Source organism: Cynara cardunculus (genome assembly GCF_001531365.2).
Source record: "Cynara cardunculus var. scolymus isolate 2C chromosome LG 15, CcrdV1, whole genome shotgun sequence".
In the NCBI taxonomy this organism is placed as follows: domain Eukaryota; kingdom Viridiplantae; phylum Streptophyta; class Magnoliopsida; order Asterales; family Asteraceae; genus Cynara; species Cynara cardunculus.
In genome coordinates this window covers 7,987,819-8,011,713 of record NC_037542.1, presented here as the reverse complement: position 1 = coordinate 8,011,713, position 23,895 = coordinate 7,987,819, and the positions used below count along the sequence as shown (strand labels likewise).

The 23,895-nt window shown below is 33.9% G+C and overlaps 2 protein-coding genes across 2 annotated transcripts; one reads left to right on the top strand and one right to left on the bottom strand.

The window, feature by feature from the left end:
• Positions 1-600: 600 nt before the first annotated feature.
• On the top strand, positions 601-8,754 carry LOC112528790 (cullin-3A-like). The gene is made up of 2 exons (XM_025139867.1): positions 601-1,006; positions 6,552-8,754. The coding sequence occupies exons 1-2, from the start codon at positions 843-845 to the stop codon at positions 8,590-8,592; spliced, it is 2,205 nt and encodes a 734-aa protein (XP_024995635.1). The 5' UTR covers positions 601-842; the 3' UTR covers positions 8,593-8,754.
• Positions 8,755-21,824: 13,070 nt separating this feature from the next.
• Positions 21,825-22,881, bottom strand: LOC112528333 (zinc-finger homeodomain protein 10-like). The gene has a single exon (XM_025139343.1). The coding sequence runs from the start codon at positions 22,778-22,780 to the stop codon at positions 21,896-21,898; it is 885 nt and encodes a 294-aa protein (XP_024995111.1). The 5' UTR covers positions 22,781-22,881; the 3' UTR covers positions 21,825-21,895.
• Between the last annotated feature and the right edge of the window lie 1,014 nt (positions 22,882-23,895).

Genomic DNA, 23,895 nt, shown 5'->3' with positions numbered 1-23,895 from the left:
CGCATGTTTTCCCTCGACAACTGTTATCTTTACTATTTAATGCAAGTCATATCGCATAATTACTGAAGATTTGACTCATTAATACTCCAAATATAACTAACGACCGGAGTAAATGCTCATCAATGTGACACGACCGTTATGTCGTTAAATTTATTTATGCACACAACCATTAACAACGGTCACACAAGACTCTATAAAATAACAAGAACACTAGCTGCTACTCAAAGAAACTACTGAAGACTTTGTTGTAGTTTTTCTTAATTTTCCACACGACACATCGTGGTTTCCCACGACCAATCCTTGCAACACGTGTTATTATGGACGGCGTCTCTGTTTGATGTCCATAGTGCACCGATGACCTTTACTATTGTCCGCAACTTTTACCATCGTCACCGAATCTCTTGTCTTATTTACTTTCCCGCAAATGCCAATTTTTCCTTTTTCTTGTCATCAGAAAAATGGTATTTTATAAATATTTATAATATTTTATTGTAAAATCTGATTTTTTTTTACTTTTCAACCACAAGACGAGTAAATGATGAGCAACTATTGGAGCAGAGCTATCCATTTTCCTTGCTACGGGGTTTAGTGTTTGCCCTCCCATGGCTGTTACCCATTTCTCAATCTTACTCCTCGCCCCCCTTTATTCTTCTCTTCATAAACCCTAGAAACACAACCATTTATCTAAACACCTAGATCCTTTTTCTAGCTCCAGATTTTATACCAAACACCTGTAATTCATGTTCTATGTCTGATTTCTGTGACTAATTTGTCGAATTAAACAACTGTTTATACAATAAAAGGGCTTGTCGATTTTAAGTTGGAGATTGCTGGGTGTTAAGATGAGTAGTAATCAGAAGAAGAGGAATTTTCAGATAGAGGCGTTCAAGCACAAAGTTGTAGTTGATCCCAGGTATGCTGATAAAACTTGGAGGTTATTGGAGCATGCCATCAATGAGATTTATAATCATAATGCCAGTGGACTTAGCTTTGAAGAGCTTTATAGGTCCGTTTTCTTTGTTAATTTCCAATTCATCTTATGTTAAGCTGAAAGTTGTCTCGTTTTGGTCGTTGGAATGATTGGGGACGTGGTTTTGGCTTATCGTTGCTTAATTTTCTTAATGAATGCTTGGATTTAGCTGACTGTAGAATACTTTCTATAAGTTTTCCTAGGCATTTTAATGTCTTAGTGGAGTTACAATAATGTTACGCCAGTGCGAGCCAGTATGCTCATGAAACAGTAGTCATCTTGCAAATTGCATATGTTGTTTGGGTAAAATACAGTGTGTATTTTTAGTGTTTCTTGCAGGTAGGTTGACAGAAGAGCTAGGGTGGTGGGGTGGTGTGTGGGGAGATGAATCACTAAAGTGTTTTGATCATAGATCCTTTGCGAAGGATGATTAAGGCACAAGGCTTTTTTAAGGATCAATCATCACTGCGGTAATAATCGACGGAAATAGTAATGAAAGTCGCAATGTTTTCAGGGTTTAGCAGCATAGGATCTTTTTACCATCCATGTGTGGCTTCAATATAAAAAGCTGACCTAAGGCTAACATCTGGGTTGCGAAGTCGTAGCCGATTTAAGACCCAAGTCAGGCTCCAAGCTCCTTTACTCCTTATACCAATAAGTTTTCATCTGTATTTACTGGTTTTGCATCACTCATCACTGTCTGTGTATCTTATTGTCCTTCGTCCCTGAGCATGTTTTTCTTATCTGGAAGGGATAAGAGGCTATCTTAGTTTCTGCAAGCAACATGACAGTGCTGCAGCATAACCTTTTGAAAGAACTATTTGAAAAGAACCATAAAAGACTTGTAAGGTTATTAAATATGACACTAACGAAAACCTAAGGTTTCTTAGATTTCACCTTCTGACCTTCAATGTAAACCTAAGGCCTCGAATTGGAGAGCTCATTACATCACAATATCAGATCATACAGAGAGAATCTCCTTTTAGCCACTCAATCATATCATAGCATTCTAATCTCTTTGACAACATGGGATAACCTCAACGAACCATACGAGTCCAGTATATCCCATCCGGAGGTAGGGGTAAGATGTACAATTGTACTTAGACCTAACCTCCATCCAGAGAGTGGAGAAGTTGTTTCCGTGAGACCTCCGGCTTGTGCAAGGTGTGTGAAAGAGAGAAAGACAGATATGGTAATTTTTTTAAGTTTGATAATAACAAATAGTTCTATTGATAGGGAAATATGATCCTGCTATTAGTTGGATCTTGTATCGGTTTCTAAGGAAAAACAATGTCTCGAGTGAGTAGCTAAAAATAACTTAATAATCATGAATACCCCAAATCCACAAGTATCAACTATCAAGTAAAACTATTAATTTAAGTTTGTATAAATACCAGCTAATAGATAAGGATAATTTTGTTACCCTAATCTTATTCCCATCAGACACCAAGTAGATGTGTTTCACCATGGCCCATGCATGAAATTATCATGCCGAGGCTCGAAATATGAGTTTTGTTCCACGAGTGGAGAAAAAAGGATAAGAATGCAGGTACAATCAAATGCATTTTCCCACATTTAAGAGAGCACAAATCATAGGCGACTGGTAGATACCTGAGCATGAGTTTTATGATCCGTGTCTGGAGTATATAGGGGATGTGATTAGTTAAGATAGAAATTATCACATGCTGTTGTCTTGGTGTTATAATACCTTGGGACTAACAGAAGGATATGAAGTTATATTATCGAGCTTTCAATTATAAAACAGTGAGGTCTAGGCTTTCCGGCAACATACCTGTAACTTTATCATTTTTCTCATCCCACTAAATCCCACACAAAGGTAGGGTCTGGACTTAGGATATGCGCAAACCTTACCTATATCCCATGGGTACTTTAGTTAAGACCCCGACTTGCAAAATATAAATCAAATGGGAAATAAGTGAGCAAGCTACAAATGACAATGTGTGCCAACAAGCAATGGGTACAATAAACAAAAAATACCCCATGGATAGATGGAAGGGAAATAGGTTAAACAAACTAGGAAAACGCGAAGCGCGGTACAGACAAATACAATTACAGGAGAATAATCTAAGATTAGCATATAGCAAACAGGTCACACAAGTAAAAAAACCATGAAAGGTAGGAAAAACTAAGAGAATCCTCTATTGGACGTAAGACCATCGTAACTTAACTGCCACCATGCTACCCTTCGCTGTGTCTCACCCTTTAGTTACTGCAAACTCCCTTCATCCCGTTCATGCTACAAATCCCTACCAATAGTTTGCTACCCTAGTCCAGAGCTCCTAGCAGAGGTCTTGTCTCAAATGCGTAAGGCTGCAATGTTCATCCTCAACTACTCATCCCACGTCATCCTCAGCCTGCCCCTCCTCCTCACCCCCTAGACCATCCTCCCCACCCCCGTAACCGTCATACTGCCTGTGGACTTAGATATCTTTTCCTTAAGGCTTCAATCTCTGACTAAGAATGATTCATGATATTCAACGCCTTTGGTGATAATACTACAGTTTAAGATTTAGTGAAATCCCATTAAAAGGTAACTGAGTAAGATTTAGTGTTTGGTATCACGAGACAGTGCATTGTATTTGTATCTAGCTATTGCCATGAAAAACAAAAGCAATTGAAATTTTGTTCGAGTGTAACTCTCCTAAACAACACACTACATTGTCCCTTAGATACTGCACACACAAGTATTATGCATATATATATATATATAGAGAGAGAGAGAGAGAGAGAGAGAGAGGAGGTTTACTTTGCAAACCATTCATTTCATACAACCTTACAAACTAATCACATCCATCCATTTTTTTGATGAAAGGCCAAGATTGAAACAAACTAAATAAGTAAAGTAAAAAAATAAAAGAAAATAAAGAATTCATATTGGAGACACGGAAGGGAAAAACGGGGAAAAACATGTTCTATGAACCTGTTTCATTACAGTTGTTATACATATGAACCTGATGCAATCATATATGACCTATGACCCTGTTTCATTACAACTGTTATATATGAACCCGTTTCATTACAAACTTTATACATACCTATGATATATAAACTTGTTTCATTGCAGCTGTTACACATATGAATCTATGCAAACATATATGACCCTGTTTCATTGAACAGTTTGAGCTTGTTTCATTGGAAATTACCCTGTTTCATTGATGTTAGTATCTATTAAAAGTTTACTGGTTTCAAGATTATTATAAAAACAAATTGATTGATCATTTCCTAACAAACCTCTAATCTATATAATCTTTCCGATTTAGACACAATTAAGATATTACTAAAATTATCTATTATAAAGTCAAAGGACAATCATACCCTTATGAATTATAAATAAAGGAAATTAAATGGAATTATGCTATTGGTTGATGCTAGTTTGTATAAAAGGGAGCGGTTTGTATTTGATCGCTTCTCTATATATGTATAGGGTTCCATTCTTTTGTTAACCAAACAATTAGTAGTGACTTTGTTAACCAGGGCATTTTTGTCTTTTTTATATATTGATACCACATTCCTTAAATATCCCATTCACTTGTTCATTACATTCATTAATTATCATATTCATAAAATATATGGTTTTTTCACTTAATTATCGCATTCCTTACTTATTAGATTCATTAAATATTAAGGAATATTACTTAAAGTTCCTTCATTTATTGTTTCGCCTATGAAATTTATGGTTTCACCTATGAACTTGTTTAAACTTTTTTAATTATCTTATTCATTTTCTGGTTTCACCTATGAACTATGGTAAAGAAAATTGGAATAACCGAAGTTCATAGACGAAACAAAAATCATTGTTTCACCTTTGAAAAAATTCATTGTTTCACCTCTAAATGTTAAACAAAAATCATTGCCTTTTACCTGTGAACTTTAAACAAAAATTATTGTTTCACTGATGAACCTTGTGGTTTCACCTACAAACTCTGTTAAACATTCTTAATTATCTCATTCACTTTCTGGTTTTACTTATGAACTTTAATAAAAAAAAATATTGGAACAATCGAAGTTCAACACATGAAAAACGTTATGAACTTTAAATGAAAATAATTGTTTCACCTATGAACTTTAAACAAAAATCATTGTTTCATCTATGAATTCTCTAGTTTCACCTATGAACTTTGGAAAAAGAAATGGAACAATCAAAGTTCATAGATGGAACCTAAATCAAAACCATAAATGCATGAAAGCAATTTTCAAATATGAAACTCACGTATTTTAGGGATAAATGGAGTTATAATTATCTTCCAAAAATACAAAATAATTTGTTCCAAAATTATCCTTGACTCAATTCCATATAATGTGTTTCCTTTTTAACCAGTTTATAATCTTTCATTTAATCATAACTGTTGATCAAAAAAATAAACGGCTCAGATGAGTTTGAAAAGTTAACACCAATGCATTGGCTAACAAAAGAATATACCCCTCTCTCTCTCTCTTTATATATATATATATATATATATATATATGATGAGAAAGGTCTCAGTCGTCACCCCCTCAATGACGTATCCGATTATAGTGAATATAGATATGCCATATCCAAGCATTTATAGAACTGAACAAGTGCTGGGTTGTTATTCATCCCACATCTATGCCTGGATGTCTTGGAAGATGACTAGCATGTTTGCAATTTAATGGACGCTTGGACGGGTACGTCAGGGAGCAAGAAAGCTAGTCCAGGAGAGCAGAATACTGCTTAGAAGTTGGAATGTAGGGTTGTAACAGGAAAGTCGAGAGATCTAGATGATATACAAAGCAGAAGGAGATTGATTGCACTTATCCTTTCAGGAAATGAAGTGGGCAAGTAAAAAATCTTGCGAGAAGAATAGCCCAGGTCTTGCATGGTATTTAGGAAAAAAGTAAGACTTGAGGTAGGTATAAATAGATATCAGGCTAAAAATTTATATAGCAGAGATTGAAACCAATCTAATTGTTGGAGCTGCTGTTGGCTGGTTCTTTTTTTCCCCTTCAGGGTTTTTTGGGGGTTTGGGGGAGGGGTCTAAGAAATCATGGCTGGCTGCAAGAAGCAGCTATCTAAAATAGGAAGTGTGGTAATCCTGGGAGTCTCTAGTTGTTGGAGATTCGAGGGTGAAGGTCCTCAACATGAATGTAAATTGTGTTCATGAAAGAGAGGCAAGTGAACATTGTGTAAAGGGAAGGGAGGGACATGTCCTTGTAAAAGCTTCACCACCATATAAGTAGTTCCATGTTTCAATAATCTTGTGCAGATTTTCTTTCAGTTTTTATTGTTTATAGGACTGGGGCATGTTATCTAAGTGGTTGATCCTTGGTTTGGGATATGAATGTAAATATGTCTGATTTTTTCTAAGTTGGTCCATATTCAGGTTCCAGAAAAATGCTATGAAGCTCGAATATTTGATATAAAAACTTGTGTTAGCAACGGTTATAATTGTTTCTTCTTTGATATACAAGTATCAGAGTCGCTTGCATCCTGTTACCCATGGTTATAATTGTTGCTTATTTCATTTACCACATCAAGCGCTCTTTGCTTTTATGCATTTGGATATCGGGGTTCTGATATTAAATCCCTGCATTGATTCAGAAACGCCTACAATATGGTATTGCACAAATTTGGGGAAAAACTTTACACAGGACTAGTATCCACCATGACTTCACATTTAATGGCTATGTCAGGATGTATAGAAAATTCCCATGGGGAAATGTTTCTGGAAGAGCTCAACACTAAATGGACTGATCACAATAAAGCATTGCAGATGATCCGTGACATTCTGATGTATATGGACCGGACTTATGTTCCCAGTAGCCGTAAAACCCCTGTTCATGAACTTGGCCTGAATCTATGGAGGGACAATGTCATACATCTTAGTGGAATACAAACCCGGCTTCAAAACACACTTCTTCAGCTCATACATAAAGAAAGAACTGGCGAAGTTATAAACCGGGGGTTAATGAGAAATATTATTAAGATGCTGATGGATTTAGGACCTTCCGTTTACCAAGTTGACTTTGAGAGACTTTTTCTAGAAATTTCTGCAGATTTCTATAGGGTCAAGTCTCAGGAGTTTATCGAGTGTTGTGACTGTGGGGATTACCTACAGAAAGCAGAGAGACGTCTAAATGAAGAAATAGATAGAGTGTCACATTACTTGGATACAAAAAGCGAAATCAAGATAACGAATGTTGTAGAGAAAGAGATGATTATGAACCACATGACCAGGTTGGTCCATATGGAGAATTCAGGATTGATAAACATGCTTGTTGACGACAAATACGAAGATTTGAGAAGAATGTATAACTTGTTCCATCGTATTCCCAATGGTCTCTCAACAATCCGTGAAGTTATGACCTCTTATCTACGAGAGATTGGAAAGCAGCTCGTTAGCGATCCAGAAAAGTTGAAAGATCCAGTGGAGTTTGTACAGTGTCTCTTGAATGAGAAGGACAAATACGACAAGATCATCACGTTGGCATTCAACAACGATAAGACCTTCCAAAACGCTCTGAATTCCTCATTTGAATTCTTCATCAATCTGAATCCTCGATCTCCCGAATTCATTTCGTTGTTTGTGGATGATAAGTTGCGGAAAGGTCTGAAGGGAGTCAGCGAGGAGGATGTGGAGGTTGTTCTTGATAAGGTGATGATGCTTTTTCGGTACTTGCAGGAGAAAGATGTTTTTGAGAAGTACTACAAACAGCATTTGGCAAAGCGGCTTTTATCGGGAAAAGACGTTTCCGATGATGCCGAGAGAAGCCTGGTTCTTAAGCTAAAAACCGAGTGTGGGTACCAGTTCACGTCGAAACTGGAGGGCATGTTTACCGACATGAAAACCTCCCAGGACACTATGCAAGTTTTTTATACGGACCATGGTGCCGATTTAGGAGATGGTCCCACGTTAGTCGTACAAGTCCTGACCACCGGTTCCTGGCCGACTCAGCCTAGTGTGACCTGCAATTTGCCATCCGAGCTGACGTCTCTCTGTGAAAAGTTCAGGTCGTATTATCTCGGGACCCACACTGGTCGAAGGCTGTCATGGCAAACAAACATGGGAACGGGCGATGTAAAAGCATACTTCGACAAGGGTCAAAAGCACGAGCTGATAGTATCCACTTACCAGATGTGTGTCCTGATGCTGTTCAACAATGCCGATCGGCTCACCTATAAAGAAATCGAGCAGGCAACCGAGATCCCGTCTACGGACCTGAAACGGTGCCTGCAATCCATGGCTTGTGTCAAGGGTAAGAACATTCTTCGAAAAGAACCCATGAGTAAAGACATCGGAGAAGATGACGTATTCTTGGTGAACGAAAAGTTCACAAGCAAATTCTATAAAGTGAAAATCGGAACTGTGGTTGCACAAAAGGAATCCGAACCGGAGAAACAAGAGACACGACAGAGAGTGGAGGAGGACCGGAAGCCGCAAATCGAGGCGACAATTGTGAGGATAATGAAAGCGAGAAGGGTGTTGGACCATAACAATATCATTGCGGAGGTTATAAAGCAGCTGCAGTCTCGGTTCTTGGCAAACCCAAGCGAGATCAAGAAACGGATCGAATCGCTTATCGAGCGAGATTTCTTGGAGAGGGACGGGTCAGATAGAAAGCTATACCAATACCTTGCTTGAGAAAGGTTATGGTGAGATAAGTATTTCAGTTGAAATTGCACCTCTTCTCTTGTTGCCAGTCAAATATTGCATTTCTTAACTTTCTTTCTGCTACTCTCATATTCCCCTGTTCTTGATGTCTGTAGTTGTGAGTAGAGATACACAAGATCCGGGCTTATCTCAGGCACGAGTCCAGACCATCTAAGCCCGTTTTTAGTAACCGAAAAAAAGTTCAGGTCTTCAAAACCAAGATTCAACACGTACTTGGTAAACGTTTATCGATAAGATTCAATATTATCATTTGGCTTACCAGGTAAGATTTTAATCCATCAAAACTGTGTTGTTGCATTTACCCGGTGAGCATAAACCATGCAAGAGTCGTCACCATCACTTGCCGGATAAGATTCTCGGTCTTTGTCATATTCATTTGTTAAGATACTACGACTTAGCGCTTACTGGGTAAGCTTGTTAAACAATCCCTAATACAAATCCAATTCTCAGAACCCTCTCAACTCAAATTTGTCGCTCTCCCTCAAGGTACATGTAGGAGTTGCGTTATATGCAAACATCATTATGGATAAGTTGAAACCATGAGTATCATATGATATTCGTTATATATTCTATATCATTAGTATAAAATTAGGTTTATAGGACGTAAAAATGTCTAAGCTTCATAATAAACTTGAAGTTTATAGGACCAAAAAATAAATAGTCATATTTAAAGATGTCGTAACATGTTTATTAGGACATTTTTATAAATAAAAATGTCAAATTAGTTATTTTATATGATGTTATTTGAAAAAGTGTTTTATAAAAACCAATGTTCTATAAAATCTATATTGTTTTATAAATTATATCTTAATATCTTATTATTTTAGGTTTAATGTAAAATGGTTTACTTGCTTAAAGTCTCAAATCAATTATAAAATTATGGTATTCGGTTTATCTGTTATAATAAAAGAATAACTGAAACTGAACTGTTTAACCGGAAACCATTGGGTTGGTTATTCAGTTTTAAAAATCTGATGCTTCTCAGGGATGTTTCTTAAGTTTGTGAAGTGAAAAATGAATATAAACGTTAATTAGCGTATATAATATATAACAAGGGGCAAAGGCCATGGCTTTAAACTGAATGCTAATAGGCTCGCTCTAGTATTTCTACTCCTTCAAATGGGTCAGCTCACTAACCGTGATATTCAATCTTAACTATAAATCAAAGATTAAATTAAAAAATTAATAATTTTAGTAATTTTAACTTAAAATATTAAATAAAGGCATTTTAGGGATTTTATAAATATCGTCTCTCATCTCTTCTCTTCCTCTCTCTGGCGAATCTTATTCGACGAACCTTATTTCAATGAACCTTATATGAACACAAGATCGACACAGTGATACCTACAAACGATATTCACTGTGATACTCATATACACATATAAGATGCACAGGGTGATACCCTTTATAAAACAATGAAAATAACGAAAATGCATATATGATACATTTCATAAAACAAGAAAAATACACTGTGATACACGTGAAACATTGTGAACGTTATCACTATGGTACAATTTGATTCACAAACGTCTTTAAAATACGATGTATATTAAGTAATTGATATACTAGGTAACTAATTTTAATTAAATATTTCCTTCTAAAAAATTTAATTAAATATTTTGATTAGTTGTCAATTTTTTTTTATTATATTACCCTTTTAGCTTATTAATAAATATTCTTAAAATATCTCAAACGAGTGATTTACATTGGATCTTATAGTTAGCACAAACTAATCAGTTCTCCCTTGAATGACCTTTATCTATCTATGTGTTTATATATGTATATTATACTTGCTAATATGAATTCAAAGTGAACAGATTGTGAAAACTTTCTTATAAATACCATTATAATTTTTGAGCATATTGTGAACACTTGCTTATAAATATTATTATAGTTTGTGAGCACATCGTGAACATTTTCTTATAAATATTATTATACTTCGTGAACATATTGTATAATCATCTCTTTAATTAGTTTGTGAGAACATTGTGAATATTTTCTTATAAATTAATGCATTTTCAAAAATTATATTAATTTTGATTTAATAAATAAAGATAATCATCTTCTTAATTATCTCATAATAAATAAAATTAATTATCTTAAATTAGTGGCTTACGATGGATCTCATAGATCTCATGTATTTTGGAGTTCTCAAATAATTAAGCCCCTATATATAGAGACTTGAGATCATGTGGACTAGACTATTTTCATAAGACCATTTTTTACACTTGAAAGTTTTACAGCAAAATACTGTCAAAGTAACATTCACAGTATTTTTACTGTAAATGTTCGGTTGTACCTTCACAAGTGAACTCAACCCAATAAATAATCATTTGAGGTTAAAGGAAATGTTTGGAATATCAAATAATATCTTAATTAGATATTCCAGAAGGCAATAAATGGGAATCGGTATAAAATCTTATTAGATTTATTAAATCTCATAAAAGAAACAAAATCTTCCAATTTTTCATAAGACGTTGTCTTTATCTGGTTTTTTTTAATGACGTGGCATTTAAATATAAGTTTACATGTATTTGTAGATTTTTTTTTATTAACCTGGATATCTAACCTGTTATGCGAGCCGACTAATCTCAGGACGACCACTGGCTTTGCAGATAGCCCGGAGTCGCCGCATTTGAACCTCCGTGGCCACAAGGGGATTTTTATTCCTCCTTGGTTTTGAACCTGAGACCTCCAGGTACTTTTGACCTTTGGAGCCAAACTCAAACCAATCAGGCACCACCCTTGTGGTTAATTTGTAGAATAATTGCATTCAAGAAATTTTGAAGTGCTAATAGAATAATTGAAAGAGAAACAACAATAGAATTGTGAGAATGAATCTATATTTTTCATTAATTATAGGTTTTTTTATATGAATGAGTTACAAATAGATAACTACAAATATTTCACTTTTAATATAACTATGATACATCTATCTCTATCTCTATCGTCATATTATTTAGACGATGACACGGTTATCATACAACACTCCCCCTTGTGCCGAGTCAAGAGAGTGATGGTGCACAACTGTTGCCTCGTTAAAACTTTACGCCAAAATAAAAACCCAGTGGGAAAAAATAAAATCAGGATAAAGGAAAGAATACAATGCACCAGTTTCTTTGCAATACATTGACTTTTCACTTTAGTCTAATATTCTTTCAGATTTGTACATTAATCATGAGCGTTAGGAAAGCAATATGGTATATAAATTGTTGTCTCATTAAAACCTTACACTAAGGAACAAAACCAATGGGAAAAATAAAACATTGGGTGAAGGAAATAGCACAACGTACAAATATCACATGTATAGTAGACTCCCCCTTTTGTCTACTACTCCCCTTGATACATACATTAATCAAGGAAGTTTATAAAGTCTCCACATTACAATATTTTCCACATGTTTCTCAAATGTGACCTTAGGCAGTTTTCGGTAAACAAATCAGCCACATTCTCCTCATACCATACTTGATTCGCTTGAATCTTAAGTAGAGTCTGTTGTTATTGATTATAGAAAAGCTTTGGAGAAATATGTTTTGTATTATCACCCTTGATATATCTTACTTTCATTTGTTCGATACAAGCTGCATTATCTTGATATATGCATGTAGGATTTTGAGTAGTTGAACTTAAACCACTAGCCCCTCTTATATGTGTAATGACAGACCTTAACTATATACACTCTCGAACTGCCTCATGTAGAGCAATAATCTCTAAATGGTTCGAGATGGTAGCTACAAGGGTTTGCTTGGTAGATTTCCAAGAAATCATCGTGTTTCTAATTGTAAAAGCATATCCTGTTTGGGAATGACCTTTGTGTGGGTCAGAAAGATACCCAGCATCAACAAAGCCTATCATTTCGGGTTTTACTGTATGGGATAAACTTTCTTTGTTAATACTTTTAACAAGTATAGTAACCCCATTTTTTTCTTTGTAGGAAAAGAATAAGCCCATGTCGAAAGTTCTTTTTAGGTATCGAAATATATTCTTGATACAATTTCAATGATGTTGAGTTAGTGACGAGATAAATCTAGCTAACAAGTTCAATGAGAATGCAAAATCTAGTCGAGTACATTGTGTTAAGTACAATAATGCACCTATTGCACTTAGATAGGGAATTTCAGCTCCCAACACCTCTTGGTCATCATCCTTTGGATGAAATGGATCCTTCCATATATCCAACACTTCGACCTATCATGAGAGTACTGCTATCCTAATGCACTTTGTCCATATTAAATCGCCTAATCATTTTCTAGACATATGTGGATCAATGGAATAATATTCCACAAACTTCTTGTCCTATTTCAAATAGCAAGACAAAACCAAGTGTTCCCAAGATCTTTCATCTTAGATTTAGATTTCAAGTAGCTAGTGGTTTCTCTTATTTCATCAAATGTGCCTATTATGTTCATAACATCGACATATAAAGCTACGATTGAAAGTCTAGAACTCGTTTTCTTTATAAATACACAAGGGCACGGTTCATCGTTCTTATATCCCTTCCCAATCAAGTATTCACTTAGGCAAGTATATCACATCCGCCTAGATTGCTTTAATCTATAAAGTGAGCGTTGCGATTTTACTACAAACGAACTATGTGGTTTAGAGTTACTTGATTTGGGAGGAATCAAAACAAAGAAAAATAGAAGGATTAAATGCTTAAACGAGTATAATTCTTTCTATGAAACTCTAGGAGAAAGCCTCCAGTCCACTTACGATCGACTTTATTCTCTGATCAATAAATGCAAAAGGAATGGGATAATTAAGTCTAATGAGGAAAACAGTATTTTGTTCCTTAAGATCTTAGGAGATTAATGGACTCAACTTTCCATGTCCCTTCAAGCAAATCAATATCTGGAAGGTTGGGCTCTACATGATATCTTTAGGACTCTGGCAGCGTAGGAAGCTAAAGTTAACAAGAGTAAGATGGTGATGGGACGACCTCTGGCTCTAGTTTCAGAGGAAAAAGAGAAAATGATGAAGAAAGTTTCTTCACAAATTTTCTATGCAGGATATTCATCTTGAACAAGAGTTGGTGGTTTGGTGGGAGATCCCACGTTATAAGCAGAATTCCAATTAGAATTGGACATTGTATCCTTTGAAAATTGTATATTTGAATCTTCAAATTATGAAATAACCTACTGTTTTACATAGTTTAAGTTCCTTTTTGTAGAAAACTTCAAAGCAGGGATTCTAACAGATTTGTGCAGAATTGAAGAAAATTGATAGCAAATTGAGAAATTAATCACTCATATTCAATTGATTTGATTATGAATAATCAATCTGATCTAATACCAATTACTGATTCCAGATTTCTCAATTTGATGATTTGAAATAGATTTTTATGGTGGAAGCATTATCTTAGTCAATTTATCAATACAATAAATACAATAAAATCTCACCAGGAATTTTGGTCATATGTGTACTGATTTTCAGATGTTTGATGAATTACACTTGAGAAGTAAGATTGAGAGAACAATGTAGCTTACAAGTTACACATCAAGGCTCTATCAAAAGCTTTTCTCTAAGGTTACAAACCAGATGATATGAAGCAGTTATTCATAGGCCTAGAAAAGTAAAGTCAACACTCCATCCAATGAAAAGCTTCCACACGTAAAGGAGGGTAACTAACTTTAGGCAGGAAAGGTTGAACTTCAGAGCTTCATACCCTAGAAGATAGTAAGTGTTGATTTCCTGGAAGAATACTTTAGATCATGGTCGGGTCTTGGGGTCATTGTATCCAGAGAATCTAAAAGTGTTCTGATTAGGTAAGCTAGAGATCAACACTTAGAAAAATGTTCAGTTTTTCTTTTTAATACTTTTACATCAAAAATAAGACTAACAAATGTGACGATTCATATAGAAATCTATTAATTGATTGGTTTTGGTGTTTGATTTATGATTTACTCATGCTTTCCTCTTGAACCCTTGAGTTGAATGCACCCGTCTAGATCATAGGTTAGGTTTCAAAAAGGGTTGATCCATGATTTTGAATTGGGAAAATGGGATTAACCTTGTGTTTGGTGATTAAAATAATTTAGAAATGATTTGGGAAGTTCAAATGTGTTCATTACATGTTGGTATTCAGGAATAATTGCTTTAAAATCGAAGTAGTTGCGTGTGGGGTTTGAATTCCTTACCGTGTTTTGAGTTTCAACAAAAGTCCAAGACTTCAGAATGTTGCACGATCTAGAGAGTTGCACGACTACGCCCACAACCTGAAGTCATCGGCCAATTCATATGACTTTCTGTTTTGAGGATTTCCTGATGTTTGCCTAAGTTGTTGTTGGAACTATTTTGGGGCCTCGATTAGGACCATTGTTAAGAGAATAAAAGATTTTATATGTGGTAACCGATGTCAGTTCAACACATATTTTATACAATCAATTTAGGTGTTCGGTTGTGAGATTTCTAGCCTTTAAAGCTTGTCATAAGGCTTAGATATCAAGTGCGTTCTCTTACCCCATTTTTAAAAATGTATGATTGGTTTTTGAGCATTTTAAAGCACTGATCATGGATGTTATATGTTATTTATATCTTGTCTAATTACTGTCATGCATACTTAGTGACTTATATGAGTCGTAAATGGTTGTGGTTTGGACTTGCATAGCAGGAGTAGGGTACCATAAGACAGTTAATATATCATGAGAGTGATATCTCCACATGCCTTAAATACTATAAAAACAGTACATGCAATTCATATCATAACATACTAGTAAGTATAAGAAAATGTATTTCTTACTTCTAAAAGCACTATCAGGAACATATTTATGCAAACACGAAAGCTGCTGTAAACACTAGTGCATAAATAAGCAGATATTTTACCAGACATTCTATAAATTTTCTAAATCAGAATAACTTTTCATGCATAATATACTGATACATAAACATATTAGTCATGTACTATAATTAAATTGCAAGTTGGATTTAAATAAGATGATTAAAATGATTATGATGTAAATATAGAATTGATCACCATTATTTAATTAATTAACAAACACAATAGTTATTCCTTTTAAGATAAAATATAAAATTAATTTAAGTGACACGTGTGCTTATGGGTGCATTGCCCTCATCCTCGACAAGAACCAACCCATCAAGTTATTTTCTATTTAGCTTGGTCAAACTTAGGTCGGTCAAAATTTAAAATTAGTTATTGGTTGTTTTAATGTGGTTTTTCAAAATAACATTTTTCATCCTTACAGTTTTGAAATTACAATATAGTTTGTAACAGCATCTGGTTTTTGTCTATTCCTCTAACAATAGTTACAAAATTCTGTCAAGTAAAAGCTGTTTTCGTTCTTTTACTGATTTTTTTGTTTTGTATCCAATCAAAATTGATTCATGATGTTGGTCTCTGTGGTTTTTGATTTGATAAAAGAAAAAAAAATGATAAAATCACAACAATGCCCCTTATTTAAAAGAAATTTTTGATGGTTGTTGGTAGAAACGATCAAATTTAGATGTTTTATAAACCATGATGGCTATCTTGTAATTTAAAAACTGGTATGGACAAAAAGTATTATTTTTGACAAACCATAGGGACCAAATTTGTAGTTTACTTGTACAATAGTTAGTAGTACTAAGATAGTATTGTTAATCATGCTGAAAGATCTTGTGAAAAGGAGAGTTACAGTGTGAAGTGTAAAAAGAGATTTAGACTCTTGATTACATTTAGGGGGTGTTTGGGATTACTTATTTAAAACAACTTATGCTTTTTTGTAAAAGTGCTTATTAACTTATGTGGTATCAGACCGGAGTTTTGTAAAAAATGTTTGGATTAGCTTATAGCGGTACCAAACTGCAATAAGCTGATAAGTTGTTTTTTAGTGTTTGGCAAAATTTGTTTATATCTGTAAAATGACCAAAAAGGACAGGGAGAAGATTGATGTTGTTATCTGGAGAAGGGAGATGATTGAGATCGATGTTATCTGGAGGAAAAGAGATAGGTATAAAGGGTAATAGGGTTAAAATGGTAAACTGGTAATAAGCAGTTTTTCATAAGTCAGGACGGATTAACTTATCAAAAACTGCTTATTACCGGTTTGGCACCAGTATAAGCAGTTTTATTTTTTTTCTTATCCAAACACTAGGTATTAGCTTACCACCGGTGCCAGACTGAAATAAGTCAATAAGCAGATACAATAAGCAGTCCCAAACACCCCCTTAATCTCAAACCTACCCATGAATCACGTTTGATATAAAGATTGATCCAATACATCTCACCCTAATATACATCAAGGGTGGAGATCCCTTCTTATGTTTCTCATCTTAAGTCTCTTTCTCACCGGAACCCAACTCTGTTAATTGTAATATATATGTTTGTAGGGTAATTGCAATTAGTATGCGAGAAAATGATAAGTTCAAAGGTCATATATAATTAAACATGATACACACGTTTAATTATATATGATTAAACATATGTTGCATTAACCAAAATATAGCGGATGACATTAATTTGGTCTTGTAAGTCATTCAAGTCTCTTTTGGATGTGTTTAATCATATAAAATAAGCACTTGTATCATGTGTAATTGTATATGATCTTAAAACTTATTGCCTTCTTGCAAATTGATCAATTTCTCGTTTGATCTTTCTTACGCATGTCTTAACAATTAAGTCAAATATCTAAAAGAAACTACCACTTAAACTGATTCGTCCATTTCCATTTAGAGTTAATTATGATTTTCGTCACTGGGCTTGTTAATAAAATTTTTTCGTCCCTGTGATTTATAAATTGCTATTTTATTACTTACGGTTTGTAATTTATTGTTATTTTCGTTCCTGAAATAAATTCCTACATTTAAGTATAAGGGACCAAAACAGTAAAAAATTGTAAACCATGAGAACCGAAACAACAATAAAATATAAATCATAAGAATAAAAATAGCAATGCATTACAAACCATAGGACGGGAACCACAATTTTTTCTCACACACAGCCACATAGGGACAAAAAAGGTAATTTACTCTTCTTTTTATGTATAAATAAAAATTGAAGATATTTCAATAGCAAGTAAGGTTTAAATGTATATATAGATAGGTTAGGAAGTGGCCAGCTTTTAATGTTGCAATGAATATAAATACGACTACCATTTAATAGTTATATTAAGAGGCAACATCTGAATCGTTAAGAGGTGAATCTTGTTTGGCAAAAAAAAAATTGTCTCTTAATGGTACTAAAACCCTTTGAATGATTTTGTACTATGGATCTCCCTTAACCATTAAGAGCCATAATTTCATTGTACACAATTAGCAAACAATTATATTTCATTTTGCACTATATCATGAGAGTCTCTTAATCATTCTGACCACTTAATCATTTTATACCAAACCATTCAACAATTATCAAACAACCCCTAAGCTTAATAAATGTATTTAAACTGAATTTTCTTAGGGTTTAATTATTTTTACTTGATTTAGTAATAATGAAATATGATTAGGATCCACTTATTTTCATATAAACGCAATAACCAATAAATATTTTTGGGAGTTTATTTTGGATATTTTGTTTGATTAAATCTAATCCTATCTTTACTCATTTCCAACCAAATTTTAAAATAATAAAAAAATAAATGTTGCCTCCCAAACCATCCAACCAGAAAAGGAAAGGTGTCAAAGGTACAAATATTGATGCTAATTTGGGCCTAAATAACACCCCAAATCCTACACTACTTGCCTTTAAAGTTCATATTGCAAGATAATGTATTCTAAAATCCCCCCTTTCTAATTTCCTAAAATACCCCTCAACCTTTGACCCAAAAATGTCAATCACCAAACTGCTAATTGGATGCAGCAGTTTGATTGTTATTTAAATATTTACAATGTTTTTATAAATAATATTTTGACTAATTAAATGTAAATTTATATTGGAACCTGCTTGGATTGATTTATGATACTTTCAGGTTTCACAAACGATATTTAATTTGTATATTATAAAGTATTTAATAAAAAAAATTAAAAACTATTTTTTATTCATTTCAAATCCTAGGATTTAATTAAAATCCTACAAATATAGGATTTTGAAATTCTTATAGCATGTTCTGGATTTTATGGGATTTCATAGGATTGTATGAAATAAGGTGTTAAAAAATATTAAAAACATTTGTTTTGTAACAATCAATTAATAAAAATGTAATTTAATTATTTTTACAACTTTTTTTTTTAAATAAAAGGAATCCTACTCCATTTCAAATCCTACAAACCAAACACACCAATGATTTCAAATACATTCTATTCCAAATCCCTCCATAAAATCTAAATCTCTAAAAAACAATCATTCAAACCAAACGGACCCTTAGGTCCCGTTTTGGTTTCAAGAACAAAATGGATTTGGGGGAGTTTGGATTTCAAATCCATTCCAGTCACATGTTTGATTTGTTGGATTGTCCGAATTTAAAATTTTAAGTCTCGTTTGGTTTGAAGGAATATAATGGATATTTGGGGGGTGGGGGGTTGTATTTCAAATCTATTTCAATCTTATGTTTGGTTTGTTGAATTGTCCGGATTTGAAATCCTACAAACTTAGGATTTTGAAATCCTTAGGGAATGCTCAGGATTTCACGGGATTTTGTAGGGTTATATGAAATAATGTTTTAAAAAATGTTGAAAATATTTGTTTTATAATAACTGATTAATAAAAATGTAAATTCATTATTTTTATAATTATTTGTAGTTTTTTTAATAAATAAAATATAAATAACAAAATTCAATTCCATTCCAAATCATACAAACCAAACACACAATGATTTCAAATCCATTCCAATCTAAATCCCTTCAAATTCAAATCCCCCAATGAAATCCAAATCCCTTAAAAACAATTCTGCAAGTCAAACAGACCCTTAGAATTTCATTGAAATCCTACAAACATATGATTTTGAAATCTTTATGGAGTGATCAGGATTTCACGTGATTTCGTAGTATTATATGAAATAAGATTTTAAGAAATGTTAAAAACATTTGTTTTGTAATAATCGATTAATAAAAATGTAATTTAATTATTTTTATAATTATTTATAAATTATGGAATCCAATTTCATTGAAAATTCTACAAACCAAACACACCAACGAATTCAAATTCATTCCAATCCAAATCATTCCACGAAATCTAAATACTTCAAAAATAATTTGCAAACTGAACGCACCCTTAATAGGTGTTTGGTTTTAATTAAATGACTTAGATTTTGTGGAATGATTTGGAATCTTTGGTGTGCTTGGTTTGTAGGATTTAAAATATAATTCTTTTATAAATAGTTTATAAAAATAATACAAAATTACATTTTTATTAATTGATTATTACAAAATAGATGTTTTTAACACATTCTAAAACATTATTACATACAAATCTTACGAAATTTAATGAAATACTAACCACCCTAGGGGATTTCAAAATCTTATGCTCGTAAGATTTCAAATCCAAAGTAGCAGTAGGTCTCAGGTTCAAATCCAATGAGGAATAAAAATCCCCTTGTGGCCACGGAGGTTCAAATGCGGTGACTCCGAGCTATCTGCAAAGCAGGTGGTCGCCTTGGGATTAGTCGGCTCACATAACAGGTTGGATATCTAGGTTAATCAAAAAAAAGATTTCAAATCCAAGAAATCCTTTTAAACCAAACATGAAATTAGAATGAAATTCAATATATCAAATCCAATAAATGAAACCTTAATTAAAAATACATACCATTGTAATGAATGAGGTTGTTGGATCTGCTCTAACACTTGATTAATATCTGGAATGAACCAACAAAAAGTATGAAGATGGACAACATTCTTTTAAAGCAGCAAAATGTAGATGTGTGGTAAGAATGAGGTGTAAGAAGAAGATATCAAGATATTTGTAGGGATCGTTTACCAAACGCTTACTCGGGTAAGCACTTACGAAGTCACATTACCTCATCAAATGAATATGATAAGGACCAAGAATCTTATCCGGTAAGAGCGAGACAAGAACCAAGAGTCTTACCCGGTAAGTGATGACGACGACTCTTACCATTGTAAGCATTTACTGGGTAAATTGTTGCATGCGATATTGTTTTGGTAGACTAAAATCTTACTCAGTAAGTAAATAAAGTGTTAAATTTTATTGGTAAACACTTACCGAATAAGTATTTAGTAAACGGCTCGTTACATTACTTTGTCAATAAGCAATGATGCATATTTATATATAATTGGTACATTAAGCATAGAAACTTTAATTACCCCTAACTAATATTTGAACCTAATCTTTTCTGTAAATTCAAGATATTATAATTTATTTTAAAATAATTTAAAATTACTTCCAACTAATTTAAGTAAAGGGCCGTTTACTAAACACTTATTTGATAAGTGTTTAACGCATAAATTTTCTCATTTGATGAACATGAGAAGGGTCAAAAATCTTACTGGGTAAGAGCGATAAGAAGGATGAAGAATCTTACCCGGTAAATGAGGATGATGACTCTTACTCAAGTAACCGTTTACCAAGTAAATTGTTGTATTCGATAAGTTTTGATGTATTAAAATCTTACACATCAAAATAAATTATAATATTGATTTCTATTAATAAACGTTTAACTAAGCATTTAATTAAACAGCCTTCGAAAAGAATGTATAAAACCAACCAAAATGCAACTACTAGATTCTAGCAAGGGCAAAGTGGGTAAGTGGAGATGGATGTTGCTAGAATTAAGATAACCCATAACCTAAATAACTTTCTAAAAATAGAATATTAATTAAATATCAAAAAAGCAATGATTAGATTTAGAGGGAGGGAAGGAAAAAGGTTAGGGTTAAAACTCAAAAGGCACTCTAAATGCCAACCACCTTCTTCCATACCCATTAATTTCTTGGTCAGCCAAGCCAAGTTTGTTGTGTTTCATTACTTCTCTGCCAGAAGGACCAAAACCTCCATTAATGAATCAAGAACAAAGAATTGCTTTATTCATTCTGACTTTGACTTTATTCAACTTTGAATCAATCTCAAAAGCACAAATTCAACAACTTCAATCACCTAAATAACAATTAGCTTTCATGGCATTTCGATCGAAGCATGAAATTTAAGATCTGGGTTCAAATTTTGAGCTTATTTGGTTCGCAAATCGAGATGAATTTAGATCAATTGATGATTGACCTTTGCCAAAATGCAGCCATAGCTTAAAAAGACTCCATTTTTCTTGAAAGAAAATGGATTTCACCTCAAAATAATCGATAATATGGAGAGAGAGAAAATGGAATCTTTAAATACTGGGTTTTATTCAATTTGCCCTAAAATGGGTTAATTGTTGTTGTTGTTGTTACAGAATCAAGATGAAGAACACGACCCATTAGTAGAAGCTTGATGAAGATGAAGATCACCGCTTCCATTTTCTTGATGAGTACTGTCATTACTCCTTACAACGCCGGCGGCAACGTTGGTGGTGGTGGTGGTTGCGGTGGCTGTGGCGGTGGTGGGAGAGTTTATGTCTTTATCTCTTTTCCTAAAAGTGTTTTTGTTATTATGCATCCAAACTTTAAAAATCCCTCTTCTGATTCCGATCTCATTGCAAAAATCCGTAACCATCTTATCGCCACATCTCTGCATCTTCCACCCCACTTTCTCGGCAAAAAGTAACATCTTTTCTTTCTGATCTTGACTGAATTTCGTCCGGAACCGCTTCCTGCCGCCCGCGTTATCAATCTTGATCGGAATCGGCGTTCCTGGTGTCGCCACCGTGTGGTTTTGGTCCGCCGCCGTGCTGAGTGACAGAAGCAGGTGGGGTCCGTAGGCGTAGTTAGTTGGTTGAGGCGACGGCGAAGGCGGAGACGGGGAGGTGGAGGTTGAGGTTTGGTGGGGATGACGGTTGAACTCGATGAAGTGGGTGCTTCTGGTGGCGGTGGCAGCGAAGTCATTGGTGGATCCCCGGCGGTGGAAGTTGCGGTGGCAGCCACAGGCTGCACATTTTAGGGAGGTGGGTTCGGTTGGGCTGCAAGTCGGAGAAGGCATGAACTCACCACAGCCATCTAAGGCATGGCCGCCTATGCTGGCGGCATGGTTCTTGAGACATTCTCTATATGCCACCACCGTAGGCGGCGGCGGGTGGTGGTTGGTTTTCCCATTTGAGAAGGATAATAGCTTGATTGATTGGGGATGAAGTGGGGTTTCACTTTCAGGGTCTGGGATTTCAGTGGTGGGGTGTTTTAGGTCCATAATTGGATGCTCAAAAACACACAAAACTTGAGATTTTGATGAATTTTTGGTATAAAAAATGGGATTTTGATGATTTGTGAGAAATGGAGGTGAGACGAGAGATGCATGCTCTCAAAATGAAAAGCACTCTGAATTACAAGGGAGGAGGGAATTTATACATCCTCCAAATGCACCACTATATGTACATGCCCTCCACTATAATAATTATAAATAAAAGTATTGATACATTTTTGTTTGTGATTATACCAAGAATTTCTTGACCATTTAGAGAAGGTTAAATGAGTAATTTAACATTCAATAGTGCTTAATTATTATTGATAAACATCTAAGATACTTTCAATAAAAACAAAATAAGAAAATTTTAAGATTAAAGATAAGATATTTATCATAATATCTATTTTTAAGCTACAATTTATAAACTAGTTGATAGGTTTAATGTTGGCAGAAAAACTAGTTCATAAATTAGTTATGTATAGTAAAAGTTTGTTGATAGCAGTGGCGGATCCAGAATTTTTGTCTAATAGGGTCACCTTTAAGGTAGACTAAAGGCCCATAAAGTCGTCGATGTGTTTTTAACCTAATTACAATATTTCGATGGATTTTTAAAGTTTTTTGGTTGATTTTGAGGGATTTTTTAGTGTTTTTGTCGATTTCAAATAACTTTTTTGGTTTTTTTGATTGATTTCAATAGATTTTTTTGGTTAGAGTAACGATTTCGATTGGGGTTGGGGGCCCGTGGAAAAATGTAATGGGAGAAGTGAAATGTAAATCATGTAAAACCTAAATTTTAACCTAGTAATTTTCTTTTTTAAGTTTTTGACTGGGGTCCCTTCCCCCCACCTTTTGCCTACTGTGTCCGCCCCTGGTTGATAGTTAGATGTTAAATATAAAATAGTCTAAGGCGTTATTTGTGAAATATAAAAGTTGGCTTATTTTTAATTATATGTTTGTATATAGGCATAAGTTAGCTCATAAGCTAGTTTGTTGAAACGCTATTTGGAGTCGCATTTTTGGAGCATATTGTTAGTTTCTCTAATTATAACTCATATTAATATTGATTATTATTTATTATAAATAAATAAGTATTGGTCATAAATAAATATTAACTATTAATA

Coding starts and splice junctions, on each gene's coding strand:
- LOC112528333 (XM_025139343.1), bottom strand. CDS start 22,780: ATGGACCTAAAACACCCCACCACTGAAATCCCAGACCCTGAAAGTGAA.
- LOC112528790 (XM_025139867.1), top strand. CDS start 843: ATGAGTAGTAATCAGAAGAAGAGGAATTTTCAGATAGAGGCGTTCAAG. Junction 1,007..6,551: donor AGCTTTGAAGAGCTTTATAG/GTCCGTTTTCTT, acceptor GCATTGATTCAG/AAACGCCTACAATATGGTAT.